General features: G+C 35.6%; 1 protein-coding gene across 7 annotated transcripts in view; it reads right to left on the bottom strand.

Annotated features, from left to right (window-relative positions):
* Nucleotides 1-17,238, bottom strand: part of NUP98 (nucleoporin 98) — a 114,028-nt gene that overhangs the window by 36,366 nt on the left and 60,424 nt on the right. For all 7 annotated transcript variants that reach the window (XM_029915340.1, XM_029915344.1, XM_029915345.1 and 4 more), the window contains 6 exons: nt 16,606-16,722; nt 15,073-15,371; nt 12,071-12,184; nt 11,106-11,244; nt 4,345-4,522; nt 3,329-3,493 (listed from right to left, as the gene is read on the bottom strand). In XM_029915340.1, the coding sequence (XP_029771200.1) occupies nt 3,329-3,493; nt 4,345-4,522; nt 11,106-11,244; nt 12,071-12,184; nt 15,073-15,371; nt 16,606-16,722 (1,012 nt within the window). The remainder of the gene's footprint in view (nt 1-3,328; nt 3,494-4,344; nt 4,523-11,105; nt 11,245-12,070; nt 12,185-15,072; nt 15,372-16,605; nt 16,723-17,238) is intronic.

Below are 17,238 nucleotides of genomic sequence, written 5' to 3'. Positions count from 1 at the left end.
AATACCTAGTACCACTGCCAGCTTCTAAAATAACCTAAAAAAATTTTTTAATGTTAATTTATTTTTGAGAGAGACAGAGACCGAGAGAATGGAGACACAGAATCTGAAGCAGGCTCTAGCTCCACGCTGTCAGCATGGAGTCGAATCAATGCAGTGCTTGAACCCACAGTGAGATTGTGGCCTGAGCCAAAGTCGAATGTTTAACCAACTGAGCTACCCAGATGCCCCCAAAATAACTTATTTTCTAACTGCAAAGAATGTTTTATATTCATTTGGCTGGAAAATCGGCCCTATTACCATTACTGTGTTCTCAGGAAAGATGCAATGTCAGGGTTTCAAATAAGTGTATATGTTTCTACACATACATTTGGGGATATTACAATTAAGTATAGGACACTACAATATTAATATCTGAAGCAAAAAGGCTTCTGGTATACAATTATATATATACATTAATGACAAAAATATAAAATGTATATTTAAAAATATATATATTGATTTAGTGAATAAATATAGATAGTTGTCATTTTACTTTTAAAAAGTATACACAAGAAAGGGACACCTGGGTGGCTTAGTGGATTAAGCATCTGACTCTTGATTTCGGCTCAGGTCATGATCCCACAGTTATGAGAGACCAAGCCCAGCATTGGGCTCTGTGCTGAGCATGGAGCCTACTTACGATTCTCTCCATCCCTCTCCCTTTGCCTCTTCCCCACTTGGCACATGGGCGCTCTCTCCCAAAATAAAACTGACTAATTTTTAAAAGTATACACAAGATGAAATGGAATTTTCTTCTAAATCCTAATCACTTTTTCCCTTGAAAAAAAATTCTTAACTCATTTGAGTGTACTCACTGAGTGAACAACGCTAAGTTTCTGAGCAAGTCAACTAGTTTCTCTTCATACTGAACACAAGTTATAGTTCAGTATGAGGCTGAGGTAAAAAGCTATAGGTAAAATCTCTCTCTCTGAATCTACCTGAGGTCTTTAAACAAACAGTTCTGAAGCCTGGCTGCATATTTCAATCACATGGGGGAAAGCATTTAAAATATATATATGCCTGAGCCACATTCAGTATGGAATCAAAGGTCACCAAAGTAGTGACGCAGTCAGCTGAAAACTAAATCTCAGATCAGCATTTTGGAAATTATGTTCCCACTACCAAATGTTTCTGCAACTGTCCTAAATTATCTGTGTGATAAAGTTTTTCTGCCAACATTTTCTGTAACTTCAAAGGCACAGAAGAGAAGATTACATGAAGATTTAGTTACTTTAATATTTTCTTGTTGCTTCGATTTACCTCTTTAGGAGCAAATCAAAGCTTAAGAACAAACTACAAAGACATGAGTGAAGATATTATATAAAAGACAGTAGGATAAAATGGCCATGAAACAAAAAATGTAAATCTTGCTAATACTTAAAAAAAAACCCAACCCCCATTTCCATGAACCTGAGATTGTGCACAGGAAAAAAATCTGATGGCAGACTGAAGGAACACCGTGTCCCTGAAATCAAGCTGCCCAGGGGCCAGGTGACAGTGTGTAGAGAATTGTCTTTACACTAGGACCAAAAGACTGTGAGGTCTGTTCCCAGTCCGTTCAGATGGCTCAAGTGTTTTCCTCATGCCCAGGAAGGTGCAGGTCTTTGGTGCAAATGACTAAAACCTATGCAACCACTACCATTTCCTACATACCTCACCGGGCAATATGAAGGAAATCCTTCATTACTGTTCTAAAATGTTAGCCTAATATCTAAGCAGCTTTACCCACTTCTCCCATTTCTGCTTTCGCCATCCAAAGACCACCCACTTCTCTTCAATCAAAGGAGATACCTAAAGATCTCATTCACTGTATTCTCTTTGCCCGTTTTGATCCTTACCACGTCTCTTTGTCCTACAACCTGGTTCTTGTGAAATTATCTGGTGCTCAGTTTCTTAAAGAATTCTCACCTATGGAAGTGTCATCATAGAAATGTACAGTTTTTTCTTACTATTTGTATTCTGGAAACTAAACAGACTAAAAATCACTGGTTATCAAGACATACATATCACATAGATTTGCTCTAATCACAGATGAAGTTTTTCTTTCTCAGCTGCATCTTTAGGATCTTAACTTTTATTAGCAGAAAAGAAGGCTATCTGACTCTTATCCGAAGAAATACATGTAAGATGAAAAAACACTTTAGAAAGAAAGGGGTTATACAAGTATATGATTCAGAAAAAATGAAAGTGGAAAACTGGAAAACCAAGTCCATTTACAGCATTTTAGTTCAAAAGAGATTTCTTAGTGGTTTTATGCTACAAAGATTATGAACATAAAATTCAGTATGTTTCCCATTTCCCACTTGTATCACACCCTCCCCCTCACCTTGTACGCGCAAATATGAACATACATACATACACAACAATCTCCAGGAAATGCCTCCCAAGAAATTATTTAATAAATCATAAAAATCGCACATTTCGGCAGCCGTAAGAATTGTAGCACAAAAAACTCCAAAGGCCCTGCTTTTAGCAGCTGAGAGGTAGAGGATGCTTTACAAAGAAACTCTATATTAATTTCTATTTTTGAGGGAGTGTGGCAGCAAAGAAAAAAATCATTTTGTAACTTGACTGAATATAAATGACATCCAAAGGAAAGTAAAACTCTTCATGAGATGGCAAAGAAACTGATATTTAAATTACAAACCTTTCCCTAAACGGACAAAAGGCTTACAATACTGAAAAGGAATATGATACAAATAATTGCAATAAACAATGTAGCCCCTACTCTCCCCATGCCAACTAATTCATTTATATTCTAAAACTTGATCTATTTTCAGAAAGATTAGGTATTGTTAAAATACAAATATCGAAGTTACCTGAAGTATAAGCAAACAACTTGAGAAAAATGGAGTTAAAAAAACCCTTGCAAAAGCGAATTTAACTTTTAAAAAACCACGGAGAGGTAAAGAACAAGATTAAACTGCACATCAGATAGTCAACAAAAGTAGAATTTACTTTTTATCAACCCACACAAGTAAAATGCTATCTTAAGTTGATCACTGAGCAGAGAATTCAGCAAGTCCAAATGAAAGACAGGGAGGTGTTTAAGAATGATAATCTGTAGAAGAAATGATCCAAACAGCATGACAATTTCTTAAATCTTTCAATTAAAAAAAAGATTCCAGGACCACCTCATGCCCTCCCTTGTACTTGTCTCAACGTGACTGCCAATACATTTGTACTCTTCAAAGTTCCAGGGGTCATAAAACAGCTTTGTACTAGCTGAATGACTTGTTTTCAACTTCTGTATCACGGATTCCATTCAAATTCACTGTCCTGTCTCTACCTGGGGTGGAGGTGCTGGCTTGCCATTAAGAGCCATCTGGAATGGGGTGGCCTGGCCCATGGGAGGCAAAGGGGCAGTCTTCAGCTTCTTAGTACTAGTTTTGGATGGCCGTTCCTCCTCCTCTTCATCAGAATCCTGAAGGCCATATTTAGAAAAATGGGAGACCTAAAGAAGAGAAGATACCAACAAAATAAAAAAAAGTTTTAAAGATTTTATTTTTAAGTAACCGCTACTGGGGCCCAAACTTACAACTGCCAGATCAAAAGTCACATGCTCTACTGACGGAGCCAACCAAGCGCCTCAGTATCCAACAAAATCAATTTTAACACTTAAATTCCTAAGAGCTTCCACAATACTCATCCTTGCAATCTTGCAGAATTCACTTTAAAAACAGAGATATCAAAATATTTAAGGCATAATGAAATGTCATCATATTTTACTGCTGTCTCTAGATTTAGATGATTAGTACACGTACTAGTTGTTGTATACAGTTACTACATTGTTAATACAGGAAACTAAATCCAAAACACTGTTACTATTTTCATATCTATATACTGCCTAGTTGTTCACTACCTACACAAGGACCTTCAACTAGTTAAAGAAACAAACTGGCCGAAAAGAGAAAAAAAACCACTGGTTTAAACTATCAGGGAAGGGAGGAAGTCAACGTGTTCATCCCCAGAAATCTTTAAATGAATGACAATTTAGGAAGAGTTGATATCAAAAGATAAAAATTCTGCCTCATGCCTCTAAAGATGTCCTTAGAAAAATCACTCCTTAGAAGGATATCTAAATGCTCACAGGATGAGGTAGAAGCTGTGAATTATGAACATAAGTTTTTAATAGCTCTTTATTGTTCTGGAGTTTAAGATATGTAATTTGGAGCTAATCATGATGCACCTCTACATCTGTTTCCTAATTTGTAAAAATAAAAACAATTTAAGAGAGACTCTCTTCTAACACATTTTGTCACTGTAACCACAGTTTACAAGAACTAGGTTAAGTTGACTATATACCTTAAACACCCAAGAACCTGTTTCTGGACGATACTCTTTGAATTGAGCTCCCTGTTTCCTTGAAACTGCTTCCAATCTGCCCTCATAGTTCATATCAGCAAGTCGATCTGGGCTCTTTATTAAACAACGAGATGTTTTATCTGTTGGCCAAACTCCGTCCAGTGTAACTTCAGCCTTCCTGTAATGTACAACCAAGTGAAATGTAAATGTTCCATTCTTAATATCAGAAAGCCAAGTAGCATCTATATAAAGTACCTGTGTTACTTTGGAATGACTTTGTAGGTGTTACATACAGTTGAGCCTTGCCTCTTAGAGTAGATAAGCTTAAAAGGAAAGAATCACCCCCACATCAACTAACCCAATATCTGGTTCAAGAGTCAAACTTCATTTACTTTAAACTACCAGGGCACATCAATTATTTCCAATAAAATTTTAATTGACACTTAAGCTATGCATCCTTGATCAAATTCAGTGCTAAAAGTCCACTTTCACTAGGACTGAAGTCTTAGTGAAAGTCTTAAAGTGCCATTGTACTTAACAACATTAATCGTAGCAGCAACTACTGATGATTAACAAATGCTTCCAGAATGAGGTATCAGGAATACCATAATATTAACCATTAAATAATGAGTGTGAAGAGGAATATAACTGCAGTAAGGTATACCTTCTAATATCAATATGTGAGATCAAGGACTGTGTTCTATTCATTCTGTATGACCTATACCTAGTACAGTGACAAAGTACATAACAATAGATGACTTAAAGAAAAAAACTTTTATTAAGTAATCTCTACACCCAACGTGGGCTTGAAGTTACAACCCTAAGATCAAGAGTCACATGCTCCACCAAGTAAGCCAGGCAGGTGCCCCCCGATGAGTTTATTTTTAATAGAGCATAATTAAATCACAAATAAGTGATTTTTTAAAAACATTATTCTTTTTAGTGAGATAAAAGATATAGCACAACATTTACATCTTAAAAAAGAAATTTACCACCTCAACCCTTTCTAACTATACCATTCAGCAGGGTTAAGTATGTCCACACTGTTGTGTAACTGATCTCCAAAACTTATTCATCTTTCACAAATAAAACTCTATACTTAAAAAACAACTCCCCTACCTCCACTCACTGGCAACCACTATTCTACTGTTTGTTTCTATGAATCTGACTCTGTAGCTGGTCTTAAATAAGTGGAATCATACAGTATTTGATGTTTTATGACCAGTTTATTTATATCCTCAAGATTTATCCATGCTTTAGGATATGTCAGAACTTCCTTCCTTTTTAAGGCTATATAATAATATTCCATTGTGTGTAAAAATATTTATTCTGTTCATCTGTCAATGGATATTTGGGTTGCTTCCACCTCTTTGCTATTATGAACAGTGTTATGAACATGGGTGTGTAATCACCCATGGATGTGAGATCCTGCTGTCGATTCATTTGAATATATCTATATACATCTATATATCTATACACATATGTATATAGATATATATATACCTAGACAGATATAAACACACACACATACATATATACACACATATGTATGTATACTGCTTTCAATGCTTTAGGAATTGATGGATCGTTTTTAATTTTCTGAGGAATCACCATACTCATTTCCATAGTAACTGCATGATTTTACATTCTCACCAAGATATACAAAGGTTCCAATTAATCCATATTCCTGCAACTTTTCTTTTTTTAAACTTAGTAACCATCCAAATGGGTATGATACCTCACTGTGATTTTGATTTGCATTCCCCTAATTATTAGTGATGTTGATTGCCTTTTCATATGTTTGTTGGCCATCTATATATTATCTCTGGAGATATGTCTACTGAAGTTCTTTGCCCATTTTAAATTTTTCTATATTTTTGTTGGTGTTGAGCGGCAGTTCTTCATATTAACCACTTACCAGAAATATGAAATGTAAATATTTGCTCCCATTCTGCAGGATGGCTTTTCATTCTGTTGCATGTGTTCTTAGATGTACAGGAGTCTTATATTTTAATGTAGTCTAATTTACTAATCAGTAAATGTAGTCTAATTTACTATTGTTGCCTATGCTTTTAGTGTATTCAGGAAATCCTTGTCAAAATATAATGACGTGGCAAAAAGAAGGTCTTGGGGGACCTGGGTGGCTCAGTGGGTTAACTATCCGACTCTTGATTTCAGTCAGCTCAGGACATGATCTCATGGTTAGTGAGTTTGAGGCACACATCAGGCTCTGTGCTAGGAGCAAGGAGCCTGCTTGGGATTTTCCATCTCCTTTTCTCTCTGCCCCTCCCATCATTCCCTCTCTTTCAAAAATAAACAAACATACAAAAAAACAAAACAAAGGAAGAATGTCTCATCAACAAATGGTACTGGGAAAACTGGACAGTAACATGCTAAAGAATAAAACTGGAACACATTCTTACACCGTATACAAAAATAAATTCAAAATGGATTAAAGACCTAAATCTGAACCTGAAACCATAAAAATCCTAGAAGAGAACACAGGTAAATTACCTTCTTTGACCTCAGTCATAGCAACTTTTTAGATATGTCTCCAGAGGCAAGGGAAACAAAATAAAAAAACCACTGAGACTATACTAAAATAAAAAACATCTACACAACGAAGTAAACAGTCAACAAAACCAAAAGGCAACCTACAGAATGGAAGATATTTGCAAAGGACATTTCTGATAAAGGGCTAGTTTCCAAAATACACAAAGAACTTACAATACTCAATACCCAAAAAATGAATAATCCAATTAAAAATGGACAGAAGACATGAATAGACAGCTTCCCAAAGATGTACAGATGGCCAAAACACATGAAAAGATGCTCAGCATCACTTATCATCAGGGAAATGCAAGTCAAAACTAGAATGAGGTATCACTCACACCTATCCGAATGGCTAAAGTCAACAACACAAGAAACAACAGGTATTGGAGAGGATGTGTAGAAAAAGGAACCCTTTTACACTGTTGGTGGGAATGCAAACTGGTGCAGCCACTGTGGAAAACAGTATGGAGATTCTTCAAAAACCTAAAAATAGAACTACCCTATGATCCAGCAAGTGCACTAAGAGGTATTTACCAACGAATTCAAAAACATTAATTCAAAGGGATACATGTGCCCCAATATTTACAGCAGTATTATCTATAATAGCCAAATTATGGAAACAGTCCAAGCGTCCATTAATTGATGAATGGATAAAGAAGTACACACACACACACACACACACACACACACAAACCATGAAATATTATTCAGCCTTAAAAAAGAATGAAATCTTGCCATTTGCAACAACATGGATGCAAAATTACTCTAAGATAAATACCATATGATTTCACTCATGTGGAATTTAAAAAACAAAACAAGCAAAGAGAAGTAAAAAAAAAAAAAAGAGAGAGAGAGAGAGAGAAAAACCAAGAAAAAGACTTTTAACTATAGAGAAGAAACTGATGGTTACCAGAGGGAGGTGGGGGTGGGGGGATAGGTTAAATGGGTAATGCGGATTAAGGAGTGAACTTGCTGTGATGAGCACTGGGTGATACATGGAAGTGAATACTGTACTACTGACTAATATTATACTGTATGTTAAAACTTAAATATAATGTGTACCTAAAACATTATACTATATGTAAACTAAAAACTTAAAAAAAAAATATATATATATAGAGAGAGAGTCATGAAACTTCCCCTATATTTTACTCTAAGAATTTTATAAATTTTAGGTCTTATGTTTATCTTTGGCCAATTCTGAGGTTTTTGTTTTTTTTTAATGGCATAAGAGTACAACTTCATTCTTTTGCATATAGATTTCCCAGGATCATTTGATAAAGATTGTTCTTCCCCCATTGAATGGTCTCTGCAGCCTCGTCAAAAATAACTACATATATGAGGTACAACACTGCTATCTTCTTGATAGGAATTACATTAAATCTGTAGACTGCTTTAGGTAGTATGGACATCTTAATAATTTAGACTTCCAATCCATGAACATGAGATAACTTCCCATTTATTTGTCTTTGACTTCTTTCAACTTAAGCTTCCCTGGTTAAGCTTATTCCTAAACATTTTATTCTTTTTGATGGAATTGTTTTCCTTTTAGGACTGTTCATATTTAGAAATGCAACTGATTTTTGCATATTGATTTTGTATCCTACTACCTTGCTGAATTTATAACTGTTTTTTACTGAATCTTTAGGTTTTCCACTTAAGATCATGTCATCTCTAAACACAGGTATTTTACTTCCTCCTTTCCAATCTGGATGATGCCTGTTTTCTTTGGGGGGAGACAGACAGACAGAGAGAGGGAGAGAATGTCTTAAGCAGGCTCCATGACTTGCACAGAGCCCAATGCAGGGCTTAATCTCACAACTGTGAGATCATAACCCGAGCTGAAATCAAGAGTCGGAGGCTTAACTGACTGAGCCACCCAGGGCCCCAAGGATGATGCCTTGTATTTCTGTTCCTGCATAATTACTCTGACTAGGGTTTGTAGAATTATACTGAATAAAAGTGGCAAAGTGGGCATCCCTTATCTTGATCTTAGAGGAAAAGCTTTCACTACTTTACCACTGAGCATATTCTCTGTGGGCTTTAAAAACATGGCCTCCATCAAGTTAAGGTAGTTTCCTTCTATCTCTAGTTTGCTGAGTATCTTTTCCATAAAAGGGTATTGTATTTTGTTAAAATACTTTTTCTCATCAGTTGAGATTATCATGTGATTTTCTTCCTTCATTCTACAAACATAATGTATTATAAGATCAATTTTTCTATGTTGAACCTTCCAGGAATAACTACTACTTGGTCACTGTGTAAAATTCCCTTGATGTACCACTGAAATCCATTTGCTAATACAATTGGCCATGGAACAAGGCAGGAGCTGGGTTCCAACCCCCTGCACAGATGAATTCTGTATATCTTTGACTCCAACAAAACTTTATTAATAGTCCAGTTGACTAGAAGCCTTACTGATAACATAAAACCACTGACTAACACATATTTGGTATATTCTGTGTATTATATATTGTATTTATATTAATCTAGAAAAAAGAAAATGTTAAGAAAATCATACAGAAAATGCAGTTACAGTACTATACTATTAAAAAAACCCATATATGTGGGCCCACACAGTTCAAGGGTGAAATGTATATTCTGTTGAAGGTATTTACTTTAGTATTCATCAAGGATATTGATCTGGGGTGCCTGGGCGGCTCAGTCGGTTAAGTATCCGGCTTCAGATCAGGTCCTGATCTCATGGTTTGTGGGTTCGAGCCCCATGTCGGGCTCTGTGCTGACAGATGGCTCAGAGACTGGAGCCTGCTTCGGATTCTGTGTCTCCCTTTCTCTCTGACCCTCCCCTGCTTGCGCTGTCTGTCTCTCAAAAATAAATAAAAAACATTTAAAAAAGGGAGGGGGGATATCGATCTGTAGTCTGAAGCCATGTGGTTAGGGCTTTTGAGGGCATGGGGGTGGATGTGGGAGGTACTTTTTGATTACTGATTCAATTTCCTTATTATAGTGTGGTAGGGTCCTCTGCCTAGGAGAAAGAAAAAAAAGCAAAAAACTCAAGGCATCTGGCTATATGTGTACATGACAACATCATGGCCTAGTAACATGAGACCATTTAATCAGATTGCATGTTTGTGTGTTACCAGACAGGAGAGACCAGAAAATGTATTTAAAAAAACTATGGCACATGGCATTCAGGGCTCATTCTTTGTGTATGAACCCAACTGGGTCATGCAGGCACAAATAACGTTGTTTCCTAGAAAGAAAAGCCTCAGGGTCACGACTCCCTATCTGAGAATCCTGCTGTAATAGGAAATACATAATATTTATTATAGTTATAGATCTATTCTGAATTTCTACTTCATGGTTCAATCTTGGTAGGTTGTAAGCATAAATTATTTTACCTGTGGCTCTTTCATGTGTCTAAAGAGGTATGAGAAGCTAGTTTCTCAAAATATAAAGAGAGTTAAAGATGCTCATGGCAGACACAAGAAAAAAAAGTACTTTTGGGAAAGTAACAGTTAGACCTGATGCTATTACGGGAAGAGAGTCAAAAAGTCCTCGTGTAGCATTTCTTTACCATTTTTACTTTTAAATTAGAAAAACAATAATCATATACTGTACAGTAAATCAGGAAAGCAAGTTGCAGGAAAATGTATGTAATATGAAAAAAATGTGATTTAGTCAATTTTCTTTTTTCCTTTAAAAAATTGTTTTTAATGTTTGTTTATTTTGAGTGAAACAGAGTGAGGGGGGAAGGGGGAGGGGGGAGGGAGAGAGAGGGAGGAGGGAGAGAGAGGGAGGAGGGAGAGAGGGAGAGAAGGGGAGAGGGAGAGCAAGAGACACGGTATCCAAAGCAGGCTCCAGGCTCTGAGCTGTCAGCACAGAGTCCAATGGGGGTCCTGAACCCACAAACTGTGAGATCATGACCTGAGCCGAAGTAGGAATCTTTAAAAATTTTTTTAATGTTTTTTATTTATTTTTGAGAGAGAGAGAGACAGCGCGAGCAGGGGAGGGTCAGAGAGAGAGAGGGAGACAGAATCTGAAGACAGGCTCCAGGCTCTGAGCTGTCAGCACAGAGCTGGATGCGGGCCTTGAACCCATGAACCATGAGATCATGACCTGAGCTGAAGACAGATGCTTAACTGAGTGAACCACCCAGGCGCCCCCCCAAAGTCGGAATCTTAACCAACGGAGCCACCTCAGCACCCCAAGCAGATTATTTTCTAAATACATAAATAAATTCATACCTATTTAGCCCTTCACCCACAGGTGGTTTTTGGTTATCATCTAAGTAGACAATCACTTCTTTCCTTCGAATATGCACAATATCATCCAAATTTAGATTTGTCAAATTCACGTCTCCTTCAAAATAGATTGAACCATAACCTACAAGTCAAAGCAAATAGTTAAAAACTCATCTTATATAGAAGCCAAATAACCTATTTTATACTTCCAGTGACAAAGTAATCAGAAGCAAGCAGCTTTAAACATTAATCAGGATTTAGTTTATTTAATTTTCTTAACAATTTTAAATAATCTCTACATTCAATATGGGGCTCAAACTTACAACCTAGAGATCAAGAGTCACATGCTCCACCAACTGAGCCAGCCAGATGCCACTCAACATTAGTATTTTAAATCACCTGGTAATCCTTTCATTGGGTTATTTCATCCATAGTATGTTTCAGAGGGTGACATCAAATAGTTATCTAGTTTAACATCTACATTTCTATAGCACTTATCCTCAAAACAGCCTTCTTAAATCACTTCCAATCACTACTGCTACATAAACAACCCTTACTTAGTACCTAGCTTGCAGTAGGGGTTAAAATACTTGAGTGCCCTTTTAAAAATACAATATAGCAAGATGAGATTCCCCCCGCCTCCCCAGAAAAAGTTATCTGTATTAACTTAGTATGATGTTAAACCTAAATACTACTCATCTTTTATTATCTATTTTCTCTTAGTATTTTCTTGCTGTCTTATTTTCTTTAATTGCAGAAAACTCCAATGAGCCAAATAGTTACCAAAGAATGTTACATGATTGTAAGCTTGTTTTGTTACTTGTCAGAGTGTCTACCATGAAGGTCCCAGGTGGGTCAAAATACAGGGGAAAAATGGATTCAGCTATCCAGAGCTTCTTTTACTTAATTACAAAAATAAAGTTAAGATCTTTGGCTTAAGCACTACAAACTTCTATGTTCACACTCACCTTTACGACCAATAGTGAAGTCAGAGACAATGCACTCTCCTTTTTCATTGGTAATTTTAGCAAGGTCATCCATAGATGGAATGGTATAGTAACCAACCTTAGTGAGAATGATGCCTGTGACCAAAGGAAGCAGCAAATACAGTATTAAGTGTAATTGTTCTTAGGCAGAAGAATTTTCATAATATTATTTCACTTTTTCCTTTTTGAAAAGTAATCATCTAAAAGTTAAGATAATTTGAAATAATCAGCAACTAAATTATTAAATAAAGATAAAATATATAGGAATAAAGCATGTTTCCAAACTAGTTTTCTAAGAAACACTATACCTAAGAGAAACAGTTTTTGTTGTTGTTGTTGTTTTGTTTAAAGATTCCTGGTCAAGCAAGTTTGGGAAACATGCACAACAAAGTATGTTATAGGCTCTGAGAACCTGCCAAATAATTAAGTCTATTTAACTTTACGTAACCCAGTGTTGCTCATGCTAAATTAACCACAGAAACTTCTTTTCATATGGCCTCCATTTACATGCTGTACTATGAAACATAATCCATAAAATGAGTTCTGAGAAAGGTTTACTTAAGACAGTTTTCTTTTATTCTACAGACGAAAATTCCAAAAACCCAATGTGGAAAGAAACTGCCTTAATTACAAATTAATTCACTGGTATAAGCAGAGTTATAACTCCAAAGTCAATATGTGTTATTTTATAGCCTGTCTTCCATAAATCTCTTGTATCTTTCAAATTTACATCCCTAAATAAAGAGCTGAAATCAAGATGAAAAATCTGACATGAGGGGTGCATGGGTGGCTTAGTCAGTTAAGGGTCTGACTCTTGGTTTCAGCTTAGGTCACTATCTCACAGTTCATGGGCTCATGCCCTGCACTGGGCTCCACGCCAGCAGTGGTGGGCTCCATGCTGGCAGTGCAGAGCCTGCTTAGGATTCTCTCTGCCTTTCCCCAGCTCTCTCTCTGAAAATAAATTAAAAAACAAAACAAAACAAAAGAAATAAAAAGAAAAATCCTACATGAGAAAGTCCCAAGGACAAATGGAAACTTAAAGATCTAAATTAGTGTTATTTTTGAAGTATTAACTAGGTAGATTTCTGAAGAATTCAAGAAAACAGAACACTGGTATGCTTCTTGTAATTAACCCTTGTCCCATTTATAGGTCCAAATTAGGCTAACTTTCTTTGTGAGAGAGAGAATTTAAGGCCAATATAAGACCAAACTCCATCTTCCTGCAATGCCCACTTGTATAAGTAATGTGTTTCCCTACTGGCAATGTTTAGAGAGTTGTTAGAGTGTCCTTGGGGATGGAACTTTAAATTGGGAGGTGACAAACCAGGTCAATGAGAAAATGAAGAGCAATTAAAAAAATCTAGACTGGGTATTTGAAAAACAGATGTAGTATCATAGTGAATTTATGTAGATACACCCATGAACAAATATAAAGTTGTTTCCACAGGGCAATGAGTGACCAGAAAATATATGTGAAGGCAATAAGATAATTAAATAGAGAAAAATGTTACAGACACTGCAAGATTAACTATAAAACAACCCGAAGGCTCACTAACAGAGAATGGATAAACCAAATGTGGTTTATTTATAGTAATGGAATATCACTCAACAATAAAAAAAGAATTGTTGATATATTGTGGATTAAATCTCATAAAAGTTAGAGTCAAAAAGAATATATATAGTATTATTCCATTTATATAAGTTCAAGAATAGGCAAAAGTAATCTATGTGACAGAATCCAGACTGTGGTCGACTTCTGGGAATGGGGACATAAAAAAAACTTTCCAGTTTCCATTACATACATTCAGTATATATGTCAAAATTCACTGAAATAAGTACTTATGATCTGTGCGCTTCACTATATGTAAATTGTATCTGCTAAAAAAGGGGGGGGGAGGAATGTGATTACATTCATCAAAACCCAAATGAGGGGTGCCTGGATGGCTCTGTTGGTTAAGTGTCCAACTCTTGACTCTGGCTCAGGTCATGATCCTGTGGGTTTGGGCCCTGTGTCGAGCTCTGTGCTGACAGTATGGAGTCTGTTTGGGATTCTCCCTTTCCTTCTCTCTCTGCCCCTCTCCTGCCCATGCTCTCGCTCTCAAAAATAAATAACAAACATTAAAAAACTCAGCAACCCAAATGAGATGTTAGATCAACACAGAAAAAAAGGCAAGCTTTAAGTAACCAATCAAGACATATAATATTCTAGTTTGCATTATTTCTTTCATAGATTAGTTGGGGAAAAAACTAATCAGTTCATTGTTGGGGTGGGAGATAAAGAAAAGTACAGAACTGAGGTGATAATAAATAACCACAGCAAATTATACCATCTGAATCCCTATACATTTTATTCATTATAGTTTATATACTATGCTAATTCAAATCTCAAAACCTTTACATGATAATCATCATCACTAATATTTTAATTAACAAACTAGTAAGCAATTTGAGTTTATAAAGCTAGGAAAGTAGGAGGATAGTTTCTTTGGCTATAAAATTTGGGATCTTTAAAATCATGCCAGGATAATTAATGGCATGAATTTAACTACTCCAAAAATATAGAAAGTATGTGAATTAAGAATCATCCAAAGCAGGGGCCCTTGGGTGGCTTAGTCAGCCAAGTATCTGACTTTCAATTTCAGCTCAGGTAATGATCTCAGAGTCCTGAGATCAAGCCTCGTGTTATGCTCCACACAGAGTGTGAAGCCTGCTTGGGATTCTCTCTCTTTCCCTCTCTCTCTGCCCCTCCCCTGCTCATGTGAGTGCACTTTCTCTCTCAAAATAAATAAACATTAAAAAAAAACCCAAAAGAATCAACCAAAGCATAAGTGAAATTTCAGGGTTTAAATGTTAACTTCTAGAAAATGCTATAAAAACATTAAAAAGTTGAGATAGCAGACTTCCACTACATTGAAAATCTGTGACAAATAAGAGGTCTTAAATGACTGGTAAAAGATTATTCATGTATTCAATCTGAATCTGACCTGCTGGATGCATATGGTAAGTATTATTTTCTATTTCTTCTCGGTCATCCTGCAGTGACTCCTCATGAAAAGAGGTCTCTTCACTGCTTCCTTCCAGCCCATTTCGCAAGGCAGCACGCATGTTTAATGCAACAATGGTATCATCCACACTGCCACTGCTGTTGTGTTTATTTCCAGCACTCTCAGGGGTTTGAGGAATGGGTTTGGCAATAGGGTTAGTATAAAAACGTGACACAAGAGAATCATCATCTCCATCCTGCTGATGGTTCTCATCAACAGGTTTGCTCAGGAAACTGAATCTGAAAAGGTAGAAAACAAATAAATAATATCTTAGATCTCTGTAACAACGATAATAGCCAACACTCACTGAGCCTTTACTAATAAGTGTGTGGGACTGTTCTAGGTAATTCCACATATTAAAATTTTAATGCTTATGGTAACCCTGTATAATAGGTTTCTATCATTCTATTTTACAGAAAAGAAAACTGACAGAGAGTAAGAAAGTAACTTGCTCAAGTTAAAAAAAGTTCTAGAGTGCTAGAGTTAAAATTTTAACCCAAGAAATCTGGCTGTAGATTCCATGCCTTTAACTCCTTTATTTTCATGAATTAGTGAATCTGAGCATCCCAATTTTAAGTTAAAAAAAAAAAAAAAAGGCACTCTACTATGTAAGGTCAAATAAGAGTGGTGAATTTCAAATTTAAAAAATTGAACATTTTTATATTTTGGATATTATCAGCAAGGTATTAGAAAATGCTTCATTAATGCAAAATCAAACTAGAATTTTATCCAAAGAGGAAAAAAAAAAACCAGGAGTGCAAAGATGTACATAGAATTTTTCACTGAGGCATTATTCTGAATATAGGAATATCAAAACAATCTAAATGTCTTCCAATGAAGAACTAATTATCATATATTCACAATAATGGCTATCAAGTCATAAGAGGCATATATATTCATATTGATACAGAAAGGTATTTATAATAAAATAAATGGAAATAAACAAGTTAATAAAATAGATCATTCATACCCATCTCTACAATATCTATTTATATAAACAAATTTCAAAATCTTAAGAATATATACCAAACAATCAAGGGTTACTGTATTTTCACTTCCTCTTTTATACACTTCTTTACTTATTGCTATTTTTTTTTTTTGGATTGGTTTCAGTGACCATGTATCACTTTGATAATGATCACAAATAAGATATCCCTCATTTTAAAGGTGGTGAATGTGTGAGAACTATCTCACATATGTGTGAGAAAACCTGTCCAAAATGACATGCATGGATACCAAATAGATACCAATATAGTTATGCAAAACTGAATCAGATAAAATCAATAATTTTAAGTTCTAGTGTACTCAAAAAACAAGAACAAGAATTTCTAGATGCTCATATGCTATAATACTATGCAACATTCACCAAACTTCATACATTTTCATAGAATGAGTAAATTCCAAGCTTAGAATCTCTTCAAAATGAGAACAGGGCTCTCTACCCGAAACAACCCAATACAAAATCTGGTTTACCTCTCTCCATTTTCTGGATAATCAGATGGTGAAGCGAGATCTTCAGAGTCACGATTAACAGGAGAGAAGAGATTGCTATTGTTAAGGTTTTTCAAAACCAACTTCTTAATGCTCTTCCTATAAACAGAGACCAAAAGAAAAAAAAAGAACTCAGGTGCACATAATCACATCACTGACATTACGTTAAAAACTGGAGTCAAAAAGAGCACTCCTGTTCAGTTCTTATATATATAAAAATAGCCTAAGAGGTTCAATTCACAATCTTTAATACATAACCACCAGAACTTAAGGTCTCAAATACATTACACTCCGCTGTTTGGAATGCTAAGCACTTTCAAAACAAAGTGAGGAATCCCCCTTGAAAACAGTCATCTTTCTCTGAATCCTGAACACTTTATCCAGACACTTAGATAACCCATCACACTATGTCTCATGTTTCGATTAATTCTCTACATGTCTTCTCTTTTTAAACATTTTCTTTATTTTTTGACAGTCGGGATTTATGACTATTTCCTCAAAGAACTTGGCATGCTGTCTTGAAGAAAATAGGAAAGAGGTATTTGCTGACTAAATAAGATTTCTTTTAAAAGATGATAAGAAAGAAATAGGAGTAAAAACCCTTGATATTCAAAG

Source organism: Suricata suricatta, chromosome 11 (genome assembly GCF_006229205.1).
Source record: "Suricata suricatta isolate VVHF042 chromosome 11, meerkat_22Aug2017_6uvM2_HiC, whole genome shotgun sequence".
NCBI lineage: Eukaryota > Metazoa > Chordata > Mammalia > Carnivora > Herpestidae > Suricata > Suricata suricatta.
This window is presented reverse-complemented; position numbering and strand designations above follow the sequence as displayed.